Below are 24575 nucleotides of genomic sequence, written 5' to 3'. Positions count from 1 at the left end.
GATACTACCTCGAGGTGATGTTTTACTCACAGTTTCCTTTGTGTTTTCACCGCCTCCTGCCAAGACCTGAAGACTCTCCACAGGACCACCAGAGACGAACAACTTTCCACACACCTCTCCTCAGGAGCAGACAATACATGATGTTCTTTTCTCCGTGACCCGTTGGATGTCACTGCTCATACAGCCTGAATCGTATAAACTTTGGCAAACCCCCTGCATTATTGGAACTAATTGGACTAAATCTCCAACAGGTTTTCACTGCAGCTGTAATCACTGCATTAGTCTGAGATACCTGAGCGTTCGGGATTTATTTAGATTTTATTTAGACTCCCTTCTTGTTTGCATTCACACTGCCAATAGGAACACTGAAGTGATGTAAGCCAGCTGGCGGTTGATATAGCAACGTCACTTCTGCGTCAGACACAATGACAACAAGATGGAGGAGGCCATGATTGGAGCTGTGTGTCTGTTGTGTGTTTTAAGTCTCATTTTTTAAAAGTGGCGGTTGCCGATGTTGCATTGGCTCATGTGTTTCGACCAATCAACGTACACTTAGGTCACTTAAGGTTCCTCTTGTGCTGGGAGAGTACCTACCCCGAAGTAGGAGCTAAAAAGTCCCTCAAAATGGCATTCGTAAGAACTACGATTGTTCCCAGGTCCTGCAGTGCGGACACAGTAAAAAGGGGGCTGATCCTCCAACAGTTCTGAGAACTATGAAAAAGTTCCTCCAGTCTGAAATCGCCTATTTATATGTATATACAGAAGGAAGGAAAGGAGAAGAAGAAGGAAAGGATAGATGGGGATAAGGACAATGCCTTAAAAACAGATCAGGAGACAAGATGAGAAACAGGATGGAGAAGGTCAAGTCAAATTGATTTATAAAGCACCTACAAAAGGTCGTCTCATAGTGTTTTAAAGAGAAGCAAAAGACGCGGATAAAAACAGAAGTCAGAAGTCCCATCACAAATTTCAAGATAAGGACAGAATTTGCTGTGTGCATGTGTGTGCCTTAATGTGTTGGATTAACATTTACTAAATGTGTTTTTGTTGATTTGTTTTCTCTGAATGTCCTCTGCACAGTTCGGGGAGAACAGGCGAGTGCTGCAGGCCTTGCGGACGCTGCTGGAGGAGTTTCGAGAGGAGCTGCGGGAGGAGGAGACGCGGCGTGGCCAACTGCTGCAGTCCTACGCCAATGACAAAGCTGCCTGGGAGGTCAAGTGGGCAGAGATGAAGTGCCAGGTCGCCCAGGTACAGATGGCATCTCAGTGCCCACCTTAAAGGCACAGAACACAGTCTGGTGTAGAAATCCAATGGTGCACTCAGTAAGCAGCATGACGACAGTAAACATGTTGCTTTTTCCACTCAGGTTGAACCCAATAACAAGTCAAAAACAACAAATATTCTTGTTTTTTATAGCTGTAACTTTAGCTCCTTTCTTGGGCCCATCGGTGCAATTTTGAAAGTGCTGCAATGAGATGAATAATAGCCGTCTTAATCCATATCACGTGACAAACAAATGGAAAGAACTGAATTCATAATCGCCCCTCTGCTTTTAAATTAAAAAAAGGAAGGACAGCTTCCAGTCAGAAAAAAAAAGATGAATCACTTGCCTGGCACAATATAGTGTGTATATTCTGTGCTTTGTGCAAACTAATTAATTCAGCATTGTGCCTAATTGTTGGATGTGCCTCTAAGCATTTCTTACTGAGCTGAAGATAGCTGGTAAAGTGCTCTCTTTTATTCCTAATGGTTATGTAAATACATTGTAGATTAAGAGCAGGCCGACTTCATTTTAACTGATATGACAATGTGAAAGCTGATAACTATAATTTTGCAGCTGATCCGTTTCTCCCAGCCTTTACACCTTAATGGAACATCGAAACTTTTTACTGATACCCAAGAAAATGACACTTTTAAGTGTTAGCAGGTCCTAAAAAATTGAAAGACAACATCCTAAACATTCAGTGACAGAAGAAAGTCTGAGGTACAAGAAAAATAAATCTTAAAGGACGTTATTAAAGCCACTATTACATTAGTGGTGTGGCTCCAGTACACCACTTTGGTCCAAACTATCTCAACAACTAGTGGACCCCAGAATTGTAATAACTGGTGACATTTCATGTAGCGCCAACATCAGATCAAAAATTAAATATGTCCACTACTTTGTTTTATGACCAAATACCTGCAAAATGAATGACATTCCCATCAGCCTTAGCTGTGCTTCTTGTTTAGTGCTGATTAGCAAATGTTAGCACCATGAACTAAAATGGCAGGTGTACCTGCTAAACATCAACATGTTAGCATTGTCACTGTAAATTGCAGCATTTTTACAAATAATTCTAATGGTACAGCTTTTTGTTGGTTTAAAAATCACACAATCCCAGTGAAGTTTGGTCTATGCAAGTCTATGTGTTGCTTTCAAACAGATCTTTTTGATACTGCAACAGCAAAGCGACGGAGTGATGACATCAGATTGTTCATGTATGCCCACAAACGGCTGTCCGCTCTGTAGCTTTTGTTGCTTGCAGGTCCATGGGTTGTTCATGTTGTCCACTTGCATATTTCTGATCTGATTTTGGCTCGAACGCGTACAGATGTATTTAAGAAGTTTCCATTTTGAGTAAAAAAACAAGAAAAATAAGTGAAATCCTACTACTACGGTTTGTTGCATGGTTTGTTCATGTAGCCTCCGGAGCCAGCGGAAGAGTTTTTTTGAACTGTAAATCATGCAAAGATATTCCATTGGAGGCCCAGAATATAAATATAGACCTGGAAATGTGCATCATATGTCTCCTTTTAAATGGCAAAAGTACATGAGATTCATTGCAGGTTTTTTTTTATAGATTGTTTTCAGGTAATTGTGGTCAGGAAGTGGAAAACATGAGTAATATCTGCTACTTTGATAAAAATCCCAATCATAAAAACACTGATTCTAAACTACTTCTTGGTTTCTGTTTGAGTTTAGTAGAAGTAAAAATCATTACCAAGTTTGCAGAGACAGGAAGAGGTCAGTGTTTTCCAGAGAGATAAACTTGAGGATACTGAAACCATGTTGTTTTGATGAGCGTTGTAGTTGGAGCTTCATCATTAAAACATGGTTATCTCTCCACTGTGTCTGGTACAAACTCCAGCTATATCTGATACAAACTAACACTGCGGATAAAAGCAAAGTGTACAATCCGTTTCAGGATATTGAATATGTTGTTTATTGACCTCTGTGTTGGTAGATAAAAGTCGAATCCTACACTTTCAGAGCAGCGTCTTCTCTCAGCTCTATCTGATAAAAAAAAAAAAAAGGAAACCGCAGCGTTGGGAACCAATTAAGTGGCTTGAGTTTGAGGAGGAAGATTATCTTTTGAACTCTCATGTTCTTAATCTGTGCGGCTTTTACATGGTTCATATCCTTCCACAGAGCAGAGGTCGCCGAGAGCCTCAAAGAGAACTAATATACTTAGTTTCCTCTGATAACACCATGTTGAGTTCTTTTCTTGCTCTACTGTGCGTCGTTCTGATTAGGAATTCAGAAATATGCCCCAAAATTTATGGTTTTTTTGGGGTTTTTTCCCCATGATTATTATACAGCCCAGTAGAGCAGAGCAGAATTGGAAATGATCCTCACCTGGGCATTTATATGTGGAAATGAGAAGTAATTATTTTTAAGTCTCTATTACGAGATCCTTGCTCAGACGGCCTCATGTTTCATACTCTGTTATGGTCACTGGCACAGTGTGAAGCCTCCTTAGTAACTGTCTATATTTGTAATGTCTTGCATCTTTGCTCTAAGCATTCAGTCAGCGGCTATTATTATAGATGTTATCCTCTCCAGTATGTTATTATACAGTTTTAAAAACCCAATATAAAAGTATACAAGACTGATGTTTGTGAATGGGAGTGATGTAAGCTCAGATTTGAATGTAGCCTTGACTCGTTCTTCACACTTACCCCGGCACCACAGACTTTGAGTTTGTACCATTATGTTGTGGGATCAAAGCCTGTCTGAAGATTACAAAAGCTCCGTTCTGCCAGGGAAAAGAGAAACTTCCCTCTGTCGTTCTGCAGCTTTGAAGATTTCTGCAGAACATCTGAATCTTTGGTTCACGTCCCCCACGGCAAGCGAGTAGTTTGAAATATAAATTTGGGAGGGCAGCCTTTCACTCAATGTTATCACAGCGGGTCCCTGTTTGCAGCAAAACAACCAGTTGTTCTTTGTTTTCGTTGTCACACTTTTTTAGTTTTTGAACAGCAGTGAGTTGCTCTATTAGTATTTCCATTTCTTCTCTTTAATATACACTCACCGAGCACTTTATTAGTAACACCTGTACTATCTAATGCCATTCAATACAACAGCTCTTGTATTGCATTAGATTGCACAGGTGCTCCTAGTAAAGTGCTCGGTGAGTGTATTAAGTCTGGTTTCAACTCCTTTACGTCCAGTTTTCCCCTCAAAGCTACAATGTGCAAGTTCTGGAAACTGAGCTAGCGCTAGCATGAGACTTAATTGATTTCTCCCTGAGGACTGGGAGTAACGGAGCTCTTTAATTGCAGGTATCAGGGGTTCGCTAGCCTGTGAGTGAACCGTAGTGACAGCTTCCATCAGCTAATGCTCGCTTGGAGCCTCGGTATGAGAGGAGTAGCAGACCAGAAGTGCACTCATGTATTGATTGACAGCTGTGAGCTCCCAACCCTGATTTTGGCCTCCTCTGATTGGTTAGGAGGGCAAGGTTCATTTAAAAACTAGTAAGGGAAATATCTCTGTACTGCTGCCAGGCTGATCAATGAGTCTGGGTCACAGAAGTCTCTGACAACAGCTCTCCATATTAAGATATGCTTTGGAGCACACTTCACCTAAAAATATAAGAAAAAAAATACATACTGTAGCTTTAAATAGAGTTATCTTCAAGGCTTTTAAAGGGAAAATACCACATTTTGGGAGATAAGCTTTCCTGCAGAAGTTAGATCAGGAAATTGACACCACTCTCTCTGTCTGTATGATAAATATGTATGATAAATAACCAGCTACAGCCAGCCTTAGCATTTTGTTGCTGTCTCCACCTGTTTCTAGTCTTTATGCTAAGCTAACTGTTCCTCGTTCCAGCTTCATTTTGAATGGACAGACATGAGAGTGGTATCCATTTTCTCATCTAACTCTCTGCAAGTAAGATGATGAAGGACTGCATTGAAATCATCTCATTGCACACAGTCTGTCGGACAGGACTCATAAATATTCTGTTTAATCTTGTTCAAACTCTTTATTGAGGCCGTTTAATGAGTGAAACTTAATTAAACATTAAAACCCAATATTATGGTAATATTCTGCATCATTTTAGACACATTTCCCCCCAAAATTCAGCCTGACGTTGTGGTATCTTTGGAAACTTTTGGATCTTGTCTAGAATTTAGGATAAAGTTATGTGGCTTTGACCAAAGTTTGGACAAACAATGAGTTTGTAACGACTGATCCACCAGCAGACAACTGTTAAAGAGGTTAAATATCTTTTTTAAAATAACTTTTATTTATTGTGACTTGTAATTCTTATCCTCCACAATGAAAATCTGCTCTGTGCCTGTTTGTGTCTCCATCCATACAGCTCTTGAGATATCTCAGACACAGCTGGCTTGATTTTTGAATAAACTTGTGAAACAATCCATCTCACTGCTGACTTTCAGCATTTTCAAAATGACACCGATCAGCCCCAGTGAGTCATTGCTCATTTGTGGTGTGAGAAAGCTACAGCTTCAGCCTACACCTTTTCTCTTATTTATTTATTTATTTATTTATTTATTTTTGGCTGTGTGAACACTTGAATTCACTTCTTTTTCCACTTTGTCATCTTTTTTTTTTATATTGAACTCAAAGACTGACAGATTAAAAGGTCAAATATGAGAGATCGAAAGAGCGGAAGATTGTTTGTCCATATGTCAGACTCAATATGTCAGACTCTGCTTTTTGGATTTTTACCAAACTTTGTGAGATGATGAATCACAGCAGTCTGCTCTTAACAACAACAGGTCGAAACAAGTTGGCAGATGCTTTATTTTTCATCTGCAAGTACGGATCGCCTTTTATTCTCTCTTTTTAAACTTTTTGTGCCTTCAAATGAAAGCACGGGTTCACCCAAACTACCAAAAAACCTGTTTTATTATTTACCCCCAGTGTTATGCAGAAAGTTTTGATTTTGTTTGCCTGGGTTTTGAGATTTCTGCCTCCACACAAACACAGTGGAGGTGAATGGAATTTCGTTTGAGCAACTCACAACTTTTAAATATTACATTTTAAAAAATGAATAGAAACATCTCTTTACAGAATAATGTTCCTGTTAAGTTAAGCAAAATCACAGATCTTACTGTGAAAAATTGAAATAGCAACTATTTCATTTGTAAAAAGTAGTTACAATGAAAATTGTATAGTAATTTGGGTGTAGCAACCCTTTAAATGTCACCTGTTTCACACATACTGGTCTGGATTATATGTTTATTGTTGTGTTATTTCCTTAGAATATTTATTTTCTGTGTTTTTACATCATTATCTCTTTGTGATATACTGTACAGCCTAATAATGACACAACATCCTCATGTTTTTCCTGTTTGTCCAGCTGGAAGAGGAGGTGCAGGGGAAGGTGCGAGGTGAGGCGCAGGGAGGTGAAGGGGAACCGGCCGGAGACCCGGAGTGGGCGTTCAAGCAGGAGCGTGAGGAGCACCAACGTCTGCTGGCCGAGAGCCACAACACCTCCCTGGACCTCCGCTGGAAGCTGCAGCACGGAGAGAAGAGGTGGAGCCACGAGAGGGCGGAGCTCCTGGAGCACTTCGACCGGGAACGGCAGGAGTGGGACGGCAGCATGAGGGAGCTCCACCGCAAGATGGAGAGGGTGAGAGGAGGGAGGAGGTGGAGAGAGATAGAGGAAATGGTATTATTAAAAAAAAAAAGATAAAAAAGGATGAGATTGAAAAGAGTTAAAGACAGTCAGGCTCGCATGTAATTTATTGGTCAAATTGCAGCAAATTAATCAATCAACATCAATTGTTTTTACAAAGCAATCACACAACAAGGTCCATTTAGTAGCTCTTCTGGAGCTTTCCATTGTTTTCCTCTGTTTTCAAGGTCAAGAATGAACCTTCAATCTAAACTTTTAAGCCAACATGGATGAGAAGTAAAGTTTGCATTTATTTTTATTCCATAACGAATAGGCTACTCAGTCTGCTGAGGGGAGGAAGATCATGTGATATAACCAAAAAAGTCGTATTTAAAAAAAAAGCCGTTCACTAAATGGACCCTGTTGTGATTATTTTGTCGACTGCTGTTTACAAGGTCAAGAATGAACTTTCAATCCCAACATCAGTGTCGATAATCGATTATTCGTTTGCCATTTATCAAGCAAAAATGCAAAGATACATTTGCTGGTTCCAGCTTCTCAAACGTGAGAATCTGCTGCATCTAACGATTATTTTCATTATCGATTAATCTGCTGATTAGTTTTCAATTAATTAATTAATTAATTGTATATTCTTTAACGTGTCAGGAGACAGAGCTCAGAGCCTAAACTAATGTCTTCATATCACTCGCTTTGCTCAATCAATAAGCTGAAACCCAAAGTGTGGGGTGTGTGTGTGTGTGTGTGTGTGTATGTGTGTATATGTGTGTGTGTGTGTATATGTGTGTGTGTGTGTGTGTGTGTGTGTTCGAAGAGAGAAAGAGAGTGACAAAGCACCAAAGGAGATTATCTTCACTGTTGTTTGGTACTTTAGAATTGCCAAGGCTAGATACAACAAATATTGAGGATTACTGAATAATTGATGTCCTCTGTGAGATTTTAATTAGTCGAACTGCGGCGTCTCACCTCGCCCCTGTGTGATGTTCAGAGCAGGAAGTAGGAACACGCGCTGGTTAATATGACATGGGTGCGAGAGTATTAACATATAAAGCAGAGACAGGAATAATATCAACAGGAACAGCTCACAGAGCACAGCTCACGTTTAATAGCTAAAAGAATAAATAAAACTGTTGATGTACCACCGAACGGAGACAAAGAGCAGGAAGCAGAGATGCATTATTCAGCGATGTTGCAGCAAACTATAAAGTACAGGTCACCAGCTGAAACGCTCAGACTGGCAGGGGAAAGTGAATGAGTAATGTTGATGTTCTCCTTTAACCTCAAGCCTGGAGCGAGGCACTTAACCCAGATTGTTGCAAGTAGATTACTCAGTGGCTTACAGTTGAGTAATACAGTGTGCACACCCATGATAAACCCATGCCATGGTGATTCAGGTGATGATTTTGATGCACCTATTATGATGGGATGAATGAGACGTTTATCTAGGGCTGCAACTAACGATTATTTTCATTATCAACTAATCTGTAGATTACTTTCTTGATTAATTGATCAGTCGTTTGATCTATAAAATGTCAGAAAATGGTGGAAAATGGTTTCCCAAAGCCCAAGGTGACGTCCTCAAATGTCTTTTTTTGTCCCATCAGTCCACAACACAAAGATATTTAGTTTACTGTCATAGAAGACTAAAAAAAAAACAGAAAATATTCACATTGGAGAGAAGCTGGAATCAGAGAATTTGGATGTTTTTCCTTTTTTTAAAAAAAAGGACTCAAAACAATTAGTCAATCATCAAAATAGTCAACTATAGATCAACATATTGTTGCAGCTCTACCTTTATCATCTTTAATAGAGCATTGAGTCCAGCAACATCTAGAAGTTCCCACCATAGCTCCTCCCACTGATAACCTGATCAGAGGTCTAATCAGCCAGGAGCTGAAAACGCCTGTGTGGAGATGCAAGCATGCATTATTAAAACATGACCTTAAAGGCCCCTACTGGTGGTTTGCATATTTTAGCTAATTTAACCAGATAAATGCTACTTTTTAGATTGATTTACTACCAGTGTATGCAATTAGTATTTAATAGGCTAAATGCAAAACCACTTGTATGGCCCTTTGAAAAACTTGTCATTCCCCAGAAATGATGTCGGTAGACGTTCTTCATCCCTTCAGAGGTTATCAAAATTGGACTGATAGTAGTGTAGTAGTTATAGTCTGTATGTTGGAAATTTTAGCTATAACACAACCATCAAACAACGAGGTCACCAGAAAATCAATTGGCAAAATTTTTGACAAAATTTTTAACTGTCCTATACAGCATCAAGCAAAAATGACAAACATTTTCTAATTCCAGCTTTTCAAATATGACGATTTGCAGCTTTTCTTCTTTGTGTTTTGGACAGTTGATCTGAAAAAATATTAAACACTTTAAACTCTGGGAAATGGTGATGGGTGATTTTTCACAATTTTCTTGACATTTTATGAACAAAAAAATATTCAATTAACCAAAAAGTGATTCAAATAAGCCCTCATATCACAGCAACGTCTATGTCCTTAAATGCCAGACTACAGTGATTTAATTAATTGAGAGAAAACAGTTGATTTCTGACTATGTGTGTCATGCTTTGTGCAGATGCAGAGAGAGCTGAACAGTCGGCGAGGCGAGGGCATGGACGTCAAAGACGGCAACTCGAGCCACAGAGGCGGGTTTTCCCCTCAGGATAGTCCCCGAAACGCCCCCCGGTCGCCTCGCTCTCCACGATCCCCCTGTACATCCACACCTGTCCTGGTCCCCCCCACACGCTCCCACTCTGACTCCGAGGCCATGCTGGAGGAGCAGGGGGCTGCAATGAGGCTGAAAGGCCCAACGGAGAGCCTGTTTCTGGACGCGCTGTCTCTGGATCCCCTCAGTGGCCTGGAGGTACCTCCACCTTCCAGACTGGAGAGCGAGAAGAGGTTTCCCTGCATGAAGGAGGTAACGCATATATTAGTCACATCAAGACAATTCACCTTCATTAATCTAGCCGTTTGCACCAAAGTGCTGTATAAAATAGGCATGTTGCATAACAGGAAGTAAAGAAGGCAGAGGTTGAGATGAGACAAAAATTTGGGTTCAATGCTGAAATGGGTCAGTGGATGACAATGGAGTGGTGAGTCCAGACCAAAATATCTAGTTTGTGTATCCTTCAGAATGAAATGTAATAACTTTCTATCTAATCTCCATCATCAGGTCAAAATTTGAATGTGGCTTATGACCAAATACATTAACTGCAAAACCAATGATGCTCCCATCATCCTCAACTGTACTTTATGTTTAGCTCTAATTAGCATACTAATATGCTAATCTAACATGGAGAACATGGTTAACATTATACATGCTAAACATCAGTCTGTTAGCATTGTCTTTGTCAGCATGCTAATGTTAGCATTTAGCTCAAGGCCCCACTTTGCCAGCCTCACAGAGCTGCTAGCATAGCTGTAGACTTTTGTTGAAGCCAAAATATGAACATTTTACTGGTTCCGTTCTCTGAAATATAACAATTAAATGATTTTTTTTATCATATATGAAAGTGAACTTAATATCGTTGGGTTTTGGACTGTTGGGCAGGTTAATAAAAGCAATTCACTTTAGGCTCTGGGGAGTTACATAATAACCATTGGCCATTATTTAATAGAGGTAATGGCCATTTTCCGCTATTTTATTTAATGGATTGATTTGTTGATAACTAATGACAATTTCATGTTGCAGCCACAGTTCAAACCACTTAATAAAACGATTAAACAAATCAATCAAACTTAATTTGTACAGGACCTTTCATACAGTTAAAAGTGCTTTATAAATGACTGACAATGTTGATAATGAGGCAGAACAAATGTAACAGTTTGAGACTAACTCACACGAGAAAATAAAAAAAGATGAAAATGTTATAATGGCATAAAATTTCTATAAAATTTCTCCAAAAAAGCTTGACCAAGTTTGTTGTATCCAAATGTCTCACAGTGGGACTTTCAATATTCGATACTCAGGTGGAGGATTTTGCTTCTTAATGAAAATTCATTTAAATTGATCACTTTGGAACAGACCATGTTTTAATTTTAGTTAAGAAGAATATCTTTATTACTAATTGTGTATTTGTAATATTGTAAGTTAATTTCATTTTCAGTCCATTTTATTACACCTGCTTCACCAAAATGAACTGAAGTGATTTGTAATGTTGTTGTCTGATCTTAAAAGAATAGGGAAACAACAACAGAGGCAGTCATCTGTGGTTAATAAAAACTTGAAGTAGTTGTAATAAAAACAATTTTAAAAATCATTCAAATGTTTGTATGCTATTGTCATTCTTAACAAAGATGTGTAACATTAAACATTTTTGCCTGCAAAATATGTAAAATTAGTTATCACTTAATAAATTGTGTTCCTAAATAAATATCATGTTTGGTATATTTAGTTCTTTCCATGTTTTGTTGCAGAGTTTCCCTGTTTTTAAATGGCTGACATTCACTTATTTTAGTAAATATACTGCTTTCATTTTTTCTAAAAGCTACTGTCTATGAATCATTTTCCCATTGAAACCTCTTCCACATGATTTAATTGTTGTATCTGTCGTGTTTCAGGCCCTGAATGAGATTTCAGAGAGAGAAGGTGATCCTGCGTACCCAGAAGAGGAGATGGGTGGTGGGAGTCTACTCAGGTAACGTTATGAAAAAGCTTAATGTCAAAATGAGTTCAAAGTGTTTTTACAGGCAAACTATTCTGCAGAAGCTGCTGCGTTTTTATGGATGTCAACAGTAAATACATCACAGAAGAAGTGGTCGGAGTGGCTGCAGATTATCCAGCCTCCTGCTGCATTTTTGTTGCTCATACATGCACATCAGCCCCTCAGGAGATCGGCTGTTGATTCTATTAACTGTTACTTGAAGTGACAGTGAGTTTCCCCCTGGCGATTTTTTTCTGTGAAATGTTGTCTTGTGCCGAGGAAGTGATCCAGCTCACTTTGCTGCTAAATAATTCAGACAGTTTTAAAACATTAAAATGCATCAACTTACTTTTCAAAAGACGCACACAAACATTTAGGGTTTTTTTTTTTCTGCAGTGGGAATATAAAGGAGATGAGATCATGGCTGAGTTGTTTGTTTGATGTTTTTCCCAGCTGAGGTTAATGTTAATGTGCTGTTCTATGTGTCCCATCCAGAGCCAAGTCAGTGTGCTCCATGAGCGACTTCCAGCGGTTAATGGACAGCTCGCCGTTCCTCCCCGACAAGACCCGCCACGGTGACCAGGGCCAAGACGACGTCACCCCACCCCTGTCCCCGGACGACCTCAAGTACATTGAGGAGTTCAACAATAAGGGCTGGGACTTCCCATCATCCACCTCTGGCCCAGGTCCTGCTCGAGAGGTGTGGGGAGAAAAAACCTCCGAGGCCCGGGGAGGAGAGCCCGTTCCTGATCCATTCCAGCCAGCCTCCTGGTTCCTCACCACCAGCGCCACCCTGACCACCAGCACCCTGAGCAGCCCTGAGCACTGCCACAAGTCCCCACTGAGGGGCAACGGAGCAGGGGCGGCAGGGTTGGGAGTGGATCACTATGGGGTGCACATCCTCCACAGCCCCACCAGAACTGGGGCAGCTGAGCGCCCTACTGCCCAAGACCCGGACTTCCTGTACGCAAAGGGGACCAAAGCCAGAGGTGGAGGAGAGGCGGGGGTGGGAGCCAGCGGGCAAGATGAGGTGTTCAGCAGTGGGAGGTGGGCATGTGGCCTTCTGGAGGGTGGGGGGCTGAGGACTTCTCCTAACCAGTCTCCTATCTGCCCCACAGTAGGCTACGCCTCCTCTCTAGAGCTTCAGCTCTCCAGAAACTTGAGCGATGACATGAAGGAGGTGGCCATCTCTGTGAGGAACGCCATCCGCTCTCCGCCAGGGCCCCTTGTCCGGGACACCGCCTGCCAAACCAACGGTTTCACCACGAGAGGCACTCAGACCACCCAGACCATCAGCGTGGGTCTGCAGACGGACCTGCTGAGGAACCTGACCAGCAGCCCTCACCGTTGCCTCACCCCGAAAGGTGGCAGCACGCCCATCTCTTCTCCGTCACGCAGCCTGAGGAAGGTTCAGTATTCTCCTGTGGTCCAGAGTAAGTTTGAGCGACCCTGCTGCTCGCCAAAGTACGGCTCACCCAAGCTTCAGCGCAAACTGTCCACTTCCAACAAGGCAGAACCGCCCAATACGAGCCGAGCCCCCACTCCTACAACACCCCAGAAGGGCAACAGCGAGTCGGCGTGGGCCCGCTCCACCACCACTCGTGACAGCCCCGTCCACACCACCATCAACGACGGCCTCTCCAGCCTCTTCAACATCATCGACCACACCCCAGTGGTCTTCGACTCCATGCAGAAGTTCAACAAGTCTCCCAGTCGCTCTCGCCCCACTCCGCCCTCCACCACCGAGCCCAGCCCTGCTCACGGGGCTCTCGCCACAGATCCCAGGAACACGCAGGAATGCTTGCGAACTGCCCGCGGGCGTTCGCCCAGCCCCGTGCAGCTGATAGTGGAGACGCAAGGGGACAAAAACCCAGAGGTGGTGAGCATACGGCAGGACCTGTCAGCTCCTCCGGGCTACACGCTGGCTGAAAACACAGCCCGCATCCTCAATAAGAAGCTGCAGGAACAGAGCTTTAGAGATGAGAGGAGGCTGCAGGCTGGAGGACAGAGCAGCCACAGCAGAGACAACAGCAGACAGGCCGACTCAGACAGAGGACAGTCTGGATGTATGGAGGTAAATATACAGACGCACTGGATTCATCGCTTCATCATTCATTTGATCTGGGGCCCATGTTTTATGACACAATGATATTTATGACTTTTCCTTGGATTTTCCCTGTTATGGTTGAAGACAAACTTTAAGAGATCTGTGGCTAACAAGTAAAAAAACTAAGAAAGAAATCAGCCACATTATAATACGCATGATCACTAAAATGTTAATGCTTTTTTTCTCAGATCAAAAGCACTGACTGATGCAATGGTAATGTTAAAATATTTAACCCTTCTCAGCAATACTGAAACTTTCTTTCCACACTGTACATAGAGACTCTTTAAGGTTTCTTTTTCTTCTTCTGTACTTTCTTCTTTGCTGTAGTGATTTGTAGTCTGGCTTTAATTTTCTGTGCTTTAATTATCACTGAGGCCCGACCGAAATATGATTTATGTGTCTGATGATCTCACAGTAATGATTTAAGTGGGATCAGGGTCACAAAGTGACATAATTCATCATTATCAGCACTACAATTTCTATCTGGGATTTAATTTGGGCAACACTCGTAATGTCAGTGTTGTTAATAACTAAAAAATAAGGTTCAAAAACATCTTCCAAAAGTGATAATTTCACTTAATGAAATCAGCGCTCTGACATGTCGGTCGGGCCCCTGTCGACACCCATTCAGCTGACCTGTAGGAAAAAATAAATATAGATAGAAAACCATCTTGGGAAACATTGCTGCTCATGTTTAAATTATGAAATGGAGAGAAATATACATTCAGCGTACTATATGTACTGACACGCCTCTTATATGGCTCTCTATTTCAATAGCGGACAGATAAGAACCTCATGAAAGTAGGTCATTTTGTATTAAAGCTGTACATTTAAACAATATACCTCCAGACAAACTGTACATTTAAAACCATAAAATGAACAGTAAGCAACTTAATCCCAAATATGTTGGTTAATATGTCCACTGACATCAGGGTTTCACCAGCTGCTGTTCACTGATGTGCAGAACAGACGATTGGTATCTGATATGTGATTTTATGGATGACAGTCATGTGTGTGTTTGCTGCGGTCATTCACTAAGTGATGCTGTGACTCGTGTGGATGAAGGTCACAGCTCGAACAGAGCAAAATAATGGATTGCCATGGTATAAAGCACGCAATATGTCAATATTGTGATATAGACCTGGACATTGGTCATAAATTGCTGTTGCTTTGTGTGATTTGAATTGATAGATACACACAGACGTGAGGAAAAGGGAAATTTCATCACCATGAAAAATCCCCATTTAAACCATTTACAATTGAGATGGATTAAACTAATTGAAACATTAGTTTGGTTTAAGGTCGGGCGATATAAATATATATAATTTTATTCACCATTCACTGTATATGTACTATAATATTGTAACAGCGATATGTGTTTTTGTAAATCTACTAGAAATACAGTGTTGCAACCAGTGATTATTTAAAATAAATTAATTGTTTAGTGTATAAAATGTGAGAAAATAGTCCAACAAATAGTCTTAAACTAAAAGATATAATTTTCAATTATATAAAACAGAGAAAAAGTAAAATCTCACATTTGAGTAGCTGGAACCAGCAAAAATATTTTTATAATAAGTGATCAAAATGGTTGTAAATTCATTTTCTGTTGATTGACTAATTGATTAATTGACCACTTGTTTCATCTTAAGGAAATGTCGTCATCAAAAACTGAAACATTTCAAATCCTAACCCTTCATTGTCAAATTATCATATTATTGAAATAATTATTATATTTGCTAACCCAATGATTCAGGGCTACAATTAATGATTATTTTCAATTATTTTTTAATCATTAAGTCTATAAAATATGAGAAAATAGTGAAAACAACGCAGCACAATTTTCCTGAGATGTGACATTGACATAGTTTGCTTCCTTTAACCAAAAGTTCAAAACTGAAAGTTTGAATTAAACTTACAAAGATATAAAATGGAGAAAAGCAGCAATTCCTCACTTTTAGGAAGTTGTAATCAGCACATTTTTCCCTGATGAATGACATCAAGGACAATTTCAAAGATATTTAGACGGTTAGTGCTACACTAATAGTCTAACTTGCACAAAGAGTAACAAAGAGTGAGATAAATAACTTGAATTAATTGATTATCACACAATACTTCTTCACATGGAGGCAAAAAACCTTGTAAATGCACTCAATCTTCTGATTTGCAGCTTTGTCTGCAATGGTATAATTGTCTAATATAAACAGAAATATTAAAGAGATAGCTACTCCAGTATAGTCAATTAACAAATCTCACAGTATTTACAGTGTATCGTCATATCGCCCATCCCTATTATGGATTATTCTTAGCGTATCTTATCCAACATTATATCTGGCTGGTCTGTGTGTATCTACATCAAGGTCAGCTTCCCATCAAAGCTCCCCTTGTGTTTCTTCCAGGTCTAAAGTGAATGGGTGTGTGTAAAGTGCTGTCTGTGTGGTCTTTGGGCTGAAATCAGTCACCTTATTTCTCCCGGTCGACCTCTCTGCCTTTGATATGCCAGACTTATCATGTATCTCCTCTTCCTCTTTGCTCGATTTTACCGATTAACATTTCCCGCTCTATCTTCCCTCCTCCTCCTCCTCCTCCTCCTCCTCCCCTCTCTCTCCTCCCTTCTGGGCTTTATCTCTCCCTCCTCCTCCTCCTCCTCCTCCCTATCCGCTGTGCTCTGATCCAGAACCACACTGTCATACTAACAACTCCTTGGGGACTCTAACTCTGCTTGTCTCCGTGATGTAAGTTCCTCTTCCTCCTCCTCTTCCTCTACGACCTTTGGCGGGGGGTTCACCAGCCACACGGACCTCTCACCTCACCCCCTGCAAACCTCCCTCCCTCCTCACCCTCTTCATTAATGCATGCTTCACAGGACAGCAGAGTGACAGTGTGTGAAGCCATCGGAGTGGTGTCAAAAGTTGTGCGACGGCCTTGCATATGTTTCTTAGTGTTAATGCGCGCATGCTCAGTTTTTTTGGTATAGACCATCTGTTTTTTTTTAAAGGACCATACTGCTGTTTTTGCATATTTTATCCCATTTACCATAAATCCCATTTATTCAAATCTCAAATCCCATACCATACATTTTTAGATTATTAGATTTAAATGAACATTCCTGCCAGTATGGTATGAAAATCCGATTGGAGAGACTTGCATGAGAGAGGTAATCCATCGCAGAGAACATTTAATAAGATGTTCAGTATTTATACTGGTGAGGTCCAGTGCAGCTGAGAGCAACAAGCTGCACTGGACGGCTGCAACATCCCAGATTTTAAGAGTTGTTTGCTGAAAATTGCAACTATCATGTCAGATATTGTTCAGTCATTCACTATTCACTATATAGGGAATTCATTATGGAGAATTATAGTGTGTCAGATGGCAAAACTAAACAAATTCATTTATAGCTACTACAATTAGTTGATTAATTGATTAGTCAATAGACAGAAAATTATTGTTTGTATGGTTATTTTTCAAGCAAAAATGCCAAACATTTGATGGTTCTAGCTTCTCAAATATGATGATTTGCTGCTTTTCATTGTCATATTTGGAAATAGATTGAATATCTTAACATTGTAGACTGACAAGAAAATTGAAGACATTGTGGCTACTGAGAACTATTTTTTAAGAATTTGTTCATCAATTAAACAAGAAAATAATCGGCATATTAATTGATGAAAATTATTTGTTGCAGCCCTAATTTCATTCACAATTTAATCCGGTAGTTATCTAAATTTACCCTTTTTTCTGTCTTCACAACACATGATGATAAAACTTGGTTAGTTACAGTTGATGAACACTCATTTTTAATGTTGCTTTGTGGGTTTAAATTGAGTCCACTAATAAGGAAAAGTAATTCTCACTAGACACTCAGACACACTTCAAAATGGCAAACACGCTTTAGCTGACTCGATAATGAACAGTGAAATCTACTAATGCTAGCTGCTAGTGAGCTAACATCAACATTGCCCAGGAAACTGGAAGTCACAGTTTTAAAAAGAATATTTGGACAAATGTGATAAATGTGATTATGGTTAGGTAAAGTAATGTCCGAGGTAACTGAATAAATGAGTCGAAAGCAGAGCTAACGCTGACATTACCAGCTAGCATTAGCTGATATGTAAATGCTTAATATTAGCTACTGTAGGCCGCTAACAGACTAGTTCTTAGAGACAAACCTGGAAGACAAACACAAGAACATCAATATTTTGACAACAGTTGCTGAATGTTAATTTGCTTTTCACCAAGGCGCCATATTTTTCAGTACAATCCTCTCTTTGTGCACTAGATTACTGTAGTTTAAGACAGTTGATTGTCATACCATACAGAAAAGAGATGGCGGTGTTGTAAAATATGTAGAATTTGTCAATAATGGGATAAATCCTGCAAAACAGTCGGTATGGTCGTTTAAAGCTCACAAACTCGGCTCACGTGACTCAAACAGTCATCATATTGTGTCTTGATTACTGGTGGTATCAATTTTTGGTATAAAAAAATATGCACCAGTAAACATGACACAAACAGATGACTCTTTTGGACATGTTTCACTCTTGTAGCCTCACATTCCTCAGCACAGGTTCTTTGTTGTCCTTCTGACCTTATCTTGGATTGTTCTAACACTGTGTTTCTACCAGGTCCTCCTGTTTGTGTCACCATGTGTGCAACTGGATGGACTGTGATCTTTTCTTGTGACGTTTTACTGCTTTTATTCACATATTTATATCCATACAGTGCTCTGTTTCCTCTTACAGTTCCCTCACCATTTCCTCTCACACTAACAAGACCTGCAAAAAGATTCACTGACGAAGACGGCTGCTAACACGCATCACTGTCTGTGCTCTCTCACCTCTCTGGGTTGTTTGTCTGGTGGATATTAACTGAATATTTTGCATGCTTAAAGGAAAAATCCACCTTCTGACACACCAGTATGTTTTCTCACCATGTGGTACATTCCAGGAGTTGGTTTGGGATGAGGTGCTGAAATTGCATTTTCTGGTGGTCCCATTTACAAATTTAATCACAGTGAGTGATTTCCTACATTTCCCAGAATGCCTTTTGACAAAGCAATTGCCAGAAAGTTTTGCATTTAGTTGTGGGCTACACAATTTTTTAAAAAAGATGGCTGGCTCTGTTACACGTTGATGCAAAGTGTTCAGTTTGAAAAGAAAACACTAAACTTTTACATTATAATCCTTAACATTTCAGTCCTGGTTGATTTGGGAACACATGTGGTTATTGGCAGTAACAGCAAGTCTGTTTTAATAATAAAAGTTTCAGGTTTTTGTTCAAAATTTTCCGCCACAGAGAGCAGCAAACACGCCTTTAGCTGCTACTCTGTCAAAAATGCAACAAAGGAATAGCAATTAGTGTATCTGTTTATAGTGCAGCCAAACAAACGATGTACTGAGACTAATTGCATCATTTTGTTTTAGTAAAACAGACTCGAAAAGACTGTCAGCAGTGTTGTACCTGCACGCATCATTTCCTGTGAATCCACTTGTACTGTTTTGAGCAATTTCAACCCTGCATAGGAAAAGTGGACTCCACCAGAAGCAGTGAAAACTATCGTATAGAGAGACAATTAAAGAAAAAAATGCTATAAATGGAAAAATTTAGGTTTGATATAATGAAAATCTTAAGGATTATAACCTAAAATTTTAGAAAAGTTTTTTTCCATTGCTGCACAGAAACTTCAACGCTTTCCATTTCCTTTCCATTTGGCTAATTGTAAGAAAAGAAAATGGGCCCCTAAATGCAGAATGTATCACCTTAAGCTGTTTTAAAGTGTTGCACGGTGGATTTTTCCCTTAAGACGAAAGCATCTACTGAGAAGTCAGGGCTGATGTGGAGTTCACGTTGCTGTTTTCAGTGACTTCCTGTACACTTAACTGGTGCATGATCTGTGGCGTTGTGTGATCTGATGTATTAGCATCACGTAGGAAATCTTGTATTAACCCACAAGCCGCCCATTAAACTACTTATCTGTATTTCCGGCGTGTACACTATCCATCAGTGGTATTCAGAAAACAAATGATTTATTGATGGAGACGTCTATTTGGCGCTGACGCCGCCCATCCGTCTCTGTGACTTGTTTTCCCGCCTATTTATCAGGACGTCTTGCAGGTTGTGTAACACATCACTCACTGGTGGATCCATCCTTCCATCCATCTGATTTGATTTCTCCTTAGTTCATCCTCTCACGCCACCGTAGCCTGACTGCCGTGTATTTTTAGCAGAACTAGATTGTAGCTTTGCGGGCTCCGTGTCCCCCATCCTTCAGCCAAAATCTAACGCCTGGAGATGAGCTATTTATAAATCAGGCCAGTGGTGTGATGTCCCGGTGTGATCGTTCACCCAATCACACTCTGACATCATTCTAAGGGGGGAAAAAACTCACCCAAAGCCACTTTTCTTTCTTCTTATTGCCCTCTTTTCCTCACTTTCTCTTTTTAATCCAGGGGACAGATGTATGAAACTCTCTGTAGTCTGAAAACACCATTGATCTGTGGATGCATCATAGCAGAAATATGCACACACAGTCTTGAGCCAGATTTATAAAGCCTTGCGTTTGCATTATTCAGTATTTTACATCTCAGCCAGTGTGAAATTATGCCTACAGGCACAATCCATAAATGTGGTTGTTACACTTGTGTTTGGACACAAACCAGGACAGTTTTGTCCTTCATCTGACACCAGCAGTGTTCTCTAACAGCTCTAAAGCAGCTCCTGTGTTATTATACACCTGTGAGCCTAACAGCATGCTGACAGAACACTGTTGATTTAACTGTATGGTCATTTTTGAGGCTGTAGTTTGTGGTGTTATACTGAATTCTTCCATTTCAATGTCATCAAGACGGTTGTATTATTACAGGGTTGGTCGTGTTGGGGTTAAAAATACTGTACATTGACAATGTGACATTATATCCATTAAATTTGGGGTTAATTACCTTGAAAGATGGACATTCGCTGACGTAAGGCATACTTGTGTTATTCAGTGCAAGTGGGATGTATCTGCACTTTCAGGAAAATCGCAGTTTCCTAGTCGCAATTAGGTCAAATCAAATCAATTTTGTTTATATAGCCCAATGTCACCGGTCACAAATATGCCTCAAGGGGCTTAACAATCTATACAATACAACATATGACGCCCTCTTTTTTTTAGACCTTCAATTCTGCTTTGGAAATTCAGATTACCAGATCTCTATTCGGTAATTAAAATTACAACTTTGATTTTGGTGTGAATGCTGTGCACAAGTTTGAAACTGTTAATTACGATAACTCCAATATGACATGAACGTAGTATACAGTAAATCCTGTTCCCCACTATTACTGTATCAGAATAATTTTATGTAAATCGTTCATTTCAGTGTTGTGTTTTTGCCAGTTCATCAGGTAATTTATCAGTCAAATCAAGTACAGATAACATAACACAAGCTTGTTGAAGTTGTGTAGTTTTATTCATTATGATTTAGTAAAAGGAGATCACACTTCCTATATTATGCTGCTCTTGGTGTTGATGTCGGTGCAGGTCATCTGCTCAATCACTGATAGTGAAAACAGGTGTGCATTATTAGACTGAGCACAATCAAGTGGAGGAAGGAGGGTAAAACTGGTGATGCAGCAGGTGACAGACGATAAAAAGTGGTACACTCGTGAGCTTGTATAAATGTCTCAGCAGTGGGTTGAAACTCTAAAGTTCCTGTTTTTTTGTATATTATTAGAATGGCTGCACCTGTTCAGCCGACCCTACATACAGAGGGGGGACAGGACTTTAGAAATACATCTGAGTATCAGACACTCTAGTACAACGACACCACTAACTGCTGCTAAAAGTTACCAGTGAGCACAGATGATTGGTGATTTGAAGATGAAAAGATGATCTATGATAAAACTGGGCAAAGTTTGATAGAAAACTGAAAGTTTTTTTAGAGGTTTAGATTCCATATGATCATTAATTCATAAGCATTTCATTGACAGACAGTGCCTGAATACATGTTGTGATGTAGTCAGTGAAATTCTATTAAAATAAGGGTTGTATATGTAACTTCAATAATGTACCATCTACTGTAGCCTGATTAATCTACACAGCTCCTTCTTGATCTGGGAAACAACTGTCAACAAAACAATCTCAACTCAAGGTCCACTTACTCTTTTGTTATGGAGCTTTCAGCTATATGACACAATCTTCTGCAGGAATAAACTGGAGCTCCACTAATTTAAAGACAAATAAGATTAAATTCCCTCTTTGTCATTATCCTTCGTTCATCTCTTCTGTTTTTATACATCTGACCCCTGATCACTTTTCTTTCACTTTCTTTCATTCTTGTTTGTCCGTTTTGAATCTGTTCACTTCCTGTTTTCTTCGGCGCTGACCGATGGCAGCCGCCTCGTTGCTCTCCCCTCTCTCTGACAGCTGCTTGTCATTGGCAGGACCTGCCTCGCTCTCCGGTGGCTCCGCCCTTGGACTCCTGCTTCCTGAGACCGGCCCGCCCAGCCAACCGAAGACCCCCCTCGCGCTGGGCCGCCCGCTCCCCTTCCCCCTCCCCTAAGTGGAGCGAGGGTTCAAAGAGGAGATTCACCTTTCCGCCACCGGGACATTGGAAAACCATCCTGGAGAGTGAGGAGCCGGCGTGAGGCCGTCCTCTACCTCCGCTCTCCCTCCTCCACCTCAGCCTGCCTCTCCTTGTCGGAGCCTAAAAAGACCCAGTACCTCAGAAACCCCCCCCCCAAATCTAGAGACTCCCAAGAGACAGAGCCTGAAGGGAGGGGGGTTGGGATCCACCCAGTAGCACCAGCTGACCATCGAGGAAAAACAACCAGAACTTCTTTTTAGAAGAACCTGGAATGTACTGTAATACCATCAACAACAACAACAAAAAAAAACACCAACAACAAAAAATCACATAAAAACTACATTTCCATAAAAGGTGCCTGTACACACTTGAGTTACTCATCACCCCACATGTGTGTGTATATATGTATTTAATACATTTATATATTTTAATCACAATCTTGAACCTTTTTTCAGGTGAAAACTGTACGTCAGCTGTCGCATTTATATGAAGTTTACACCATTTTTTTCTTTTCTGTTTACAGATTTCTTTCTTTTTCTTTTTTTTTTTTACTTAAATGTCTTTTATGTTTCGTCCTGCATCAATTCATGCTCAAACTATTTTTTTCTATGAAAGCAAATCTTTTATTTTTTGTTGCCAGCCTTTGAAGCTTGAATTCAGTTTTCAAGGAGAGGAAAGACAACACAAGCAAGCAAACAAACAAACAAAAAAAAAACAACAACTTCTGCTTCTTCGGGTCTGAAGCAGAGACACATGATGTCATTTCTGATGCTAATGTACTTATTTATTTTTATGTTCTTTTGGATGAATGTTTGGCTCTGTAAACATGTAGACGATGGGTGACAACACAGTGAATAACCTTATGCATATTTGGAAGGCAGTTGTACAAATATCAGTCAAATATTTGCATGCCTTTTGAACACTAGCACTTTAGTGCATGTACATATAAGCTCTAGTCATTTGTGATCACTCTGCTCCGTTGTGGGGAAAAAGAAAAAAAAAAAACGTTGTGATGGGATGTTTTTTGTTGTCACATGATTTGCATTGACTAAAATATGAACAGTTTTTAAGTAAATTATTGTACCTACCAGGCTGTCTTTGTACAGTTGTTACTATTGGATATGAATTACTTTTTCTTTTGACAAGAAAAAGGGATTGTGGAAAAAATATGAATGTTTTAAATGAAAAGTCTATGTCAAAAAGTCTAACGATCTATAGTCTTATGTAAATAGTAAATGGTAATAAACATGAATGTGTATTTACAAGACTCTGTGTGTGTGTGTTTGCATCTGTCACGTTTTAAATATATTTATGTATGATAAAGGTTAGATACAGCTCCTGATAGATCATACGCTCTATCATTAGACCTGAGTTTGTGTTCTTGGCAGAGACTGATCCTGGACTCTGTGTGTGTGTGTGTGTGTGTGTGTGTGTGTGTGTGTGTGTGTGTGTGTGTGTGTGTGTGTGTGTGTGTGTGTGTGGATTACAGTGTAGACCACAGGATTACAGTGGGTCAGGGGGGACAGACACACACAGAGAGAATGTGAATAAGAAGATTGTGTCCTCCCAGAAGTCAAATCCTCTTGCATCACGGTCATACATGTGCCACTTTACTCATGTTATCCAGCTTGTCACGCAAGACTAGTTTATTTAAAGATTTGGTTATTTTTGTAATCTTTTTTTTTTATACTAACCCTTAGTGGTGTCTATATTTAATGTTATGTTAAATATTTTTGGATATCTGTTGCTAAAACACCACTAGGCCTTTTTCACAGCAGACGCTTTGACTTGTCATAGTAGGAAAACCACAGGTGTTACTAATGATAGTAATGATGGATCTGTTCTGTTCAAGTGTTCCAGTAAATCATGACAGTGTGACAGTGAGCCAGAATGCACAATACAAATGAAAAAGACTTTCAGTGGAGCTGAGAGGAATTTTAAAAGAAAACATTGGTCATTGTCTTCCAAAATGGCCCATATGACGGACAAAATTGATTTATATGAGTGTTTTCTGCGATGTTTAAGGTTTGGTTATGTTTAGGAAATCATCAGTAGGTACAGACAAATTTATCTGCACAAAATAACAAAAAAGTGCAGTGCAGTGTTATTGTGTTCCTCTTTACCTCTAAATGGATACGACAACATTTCAACCGCTAATTGTCTTCCTCAAATAAAGGTGAGGGTGTGAACACACTTGTATTTATAGATGAGCTGTGATGAGACATCATATATCATCTGTGACTTGGATACATGCAAGCAGAACAAGCCTAGTTCTTTCATCACTAGAGTGGCCACAAAATAAAGGTATGAATATCATATCAAAATTGCATTATAAGTACTAGATAGATGTGTACATGCACATAAAATCTTCTGTG

At 39.9% G+C, this 24575-nt stretch overlaps 1 protein-coding gene across 1 annotated transcript in view; it reads left to right on the top strand.

The window, feature by feature from the left end:
* Nucleotides 1-23467, top strand: part of LOC121909056 (microtubule cross-linking factor 1) — a 76647-nt gene extending 53180 nt beyond the window's left edge. Inside the window, exons 10-15 of the mRNA XM_042429423.1 lie at nucleotides 1081-1248; nucleotides 6594-6866; nucleotides 9462-9803; nucleotides 11447-11523; nucleotides 12025-13603; nucleotides 22058-23467. Coding sequence (XP_042285357.1) covers nucleotides 1081-1248; nucleotides 6594-6866; nucleotides 9462-9803; nucleotides 11447-11523; nucleotides 12025-13603; nucleotides 22058-22261 — 2643 coding nt within the window. The 3' untranslated portion in view covers nucleotides 22262-23467. The remainder of the gene's footprint in view (nucleotides 1-1080; nucleotides 1249-6593; nucleotides 6867-9461; nucleotides 9804-11446; nucleotides 11524-12024; nucleotides 13604-22057) is intronic.
* Nucleotides 23468-24575: the final 1108 nt, after the last annotated feature.

The sequence above is a fragment of the Thunnus maccoyii genome, chromosome 12 (genome assembly GCF_910596095.1).
Source record: "Thunnus maccoyii chromosome 12, fThuMac1.1, whole genome shotgun sequence".
NCBI classification, from domain to species: Eukaryota; Metazoa; Chordata; class Actinopteri; order Scombriformes; family Scombridae; genus Thunnus; species Thunnus maccoyii.
Note: the sequence above shows the minus strand (reverse complement) of the source record. Positions and strands in the feature narration are given on the sequence as shown.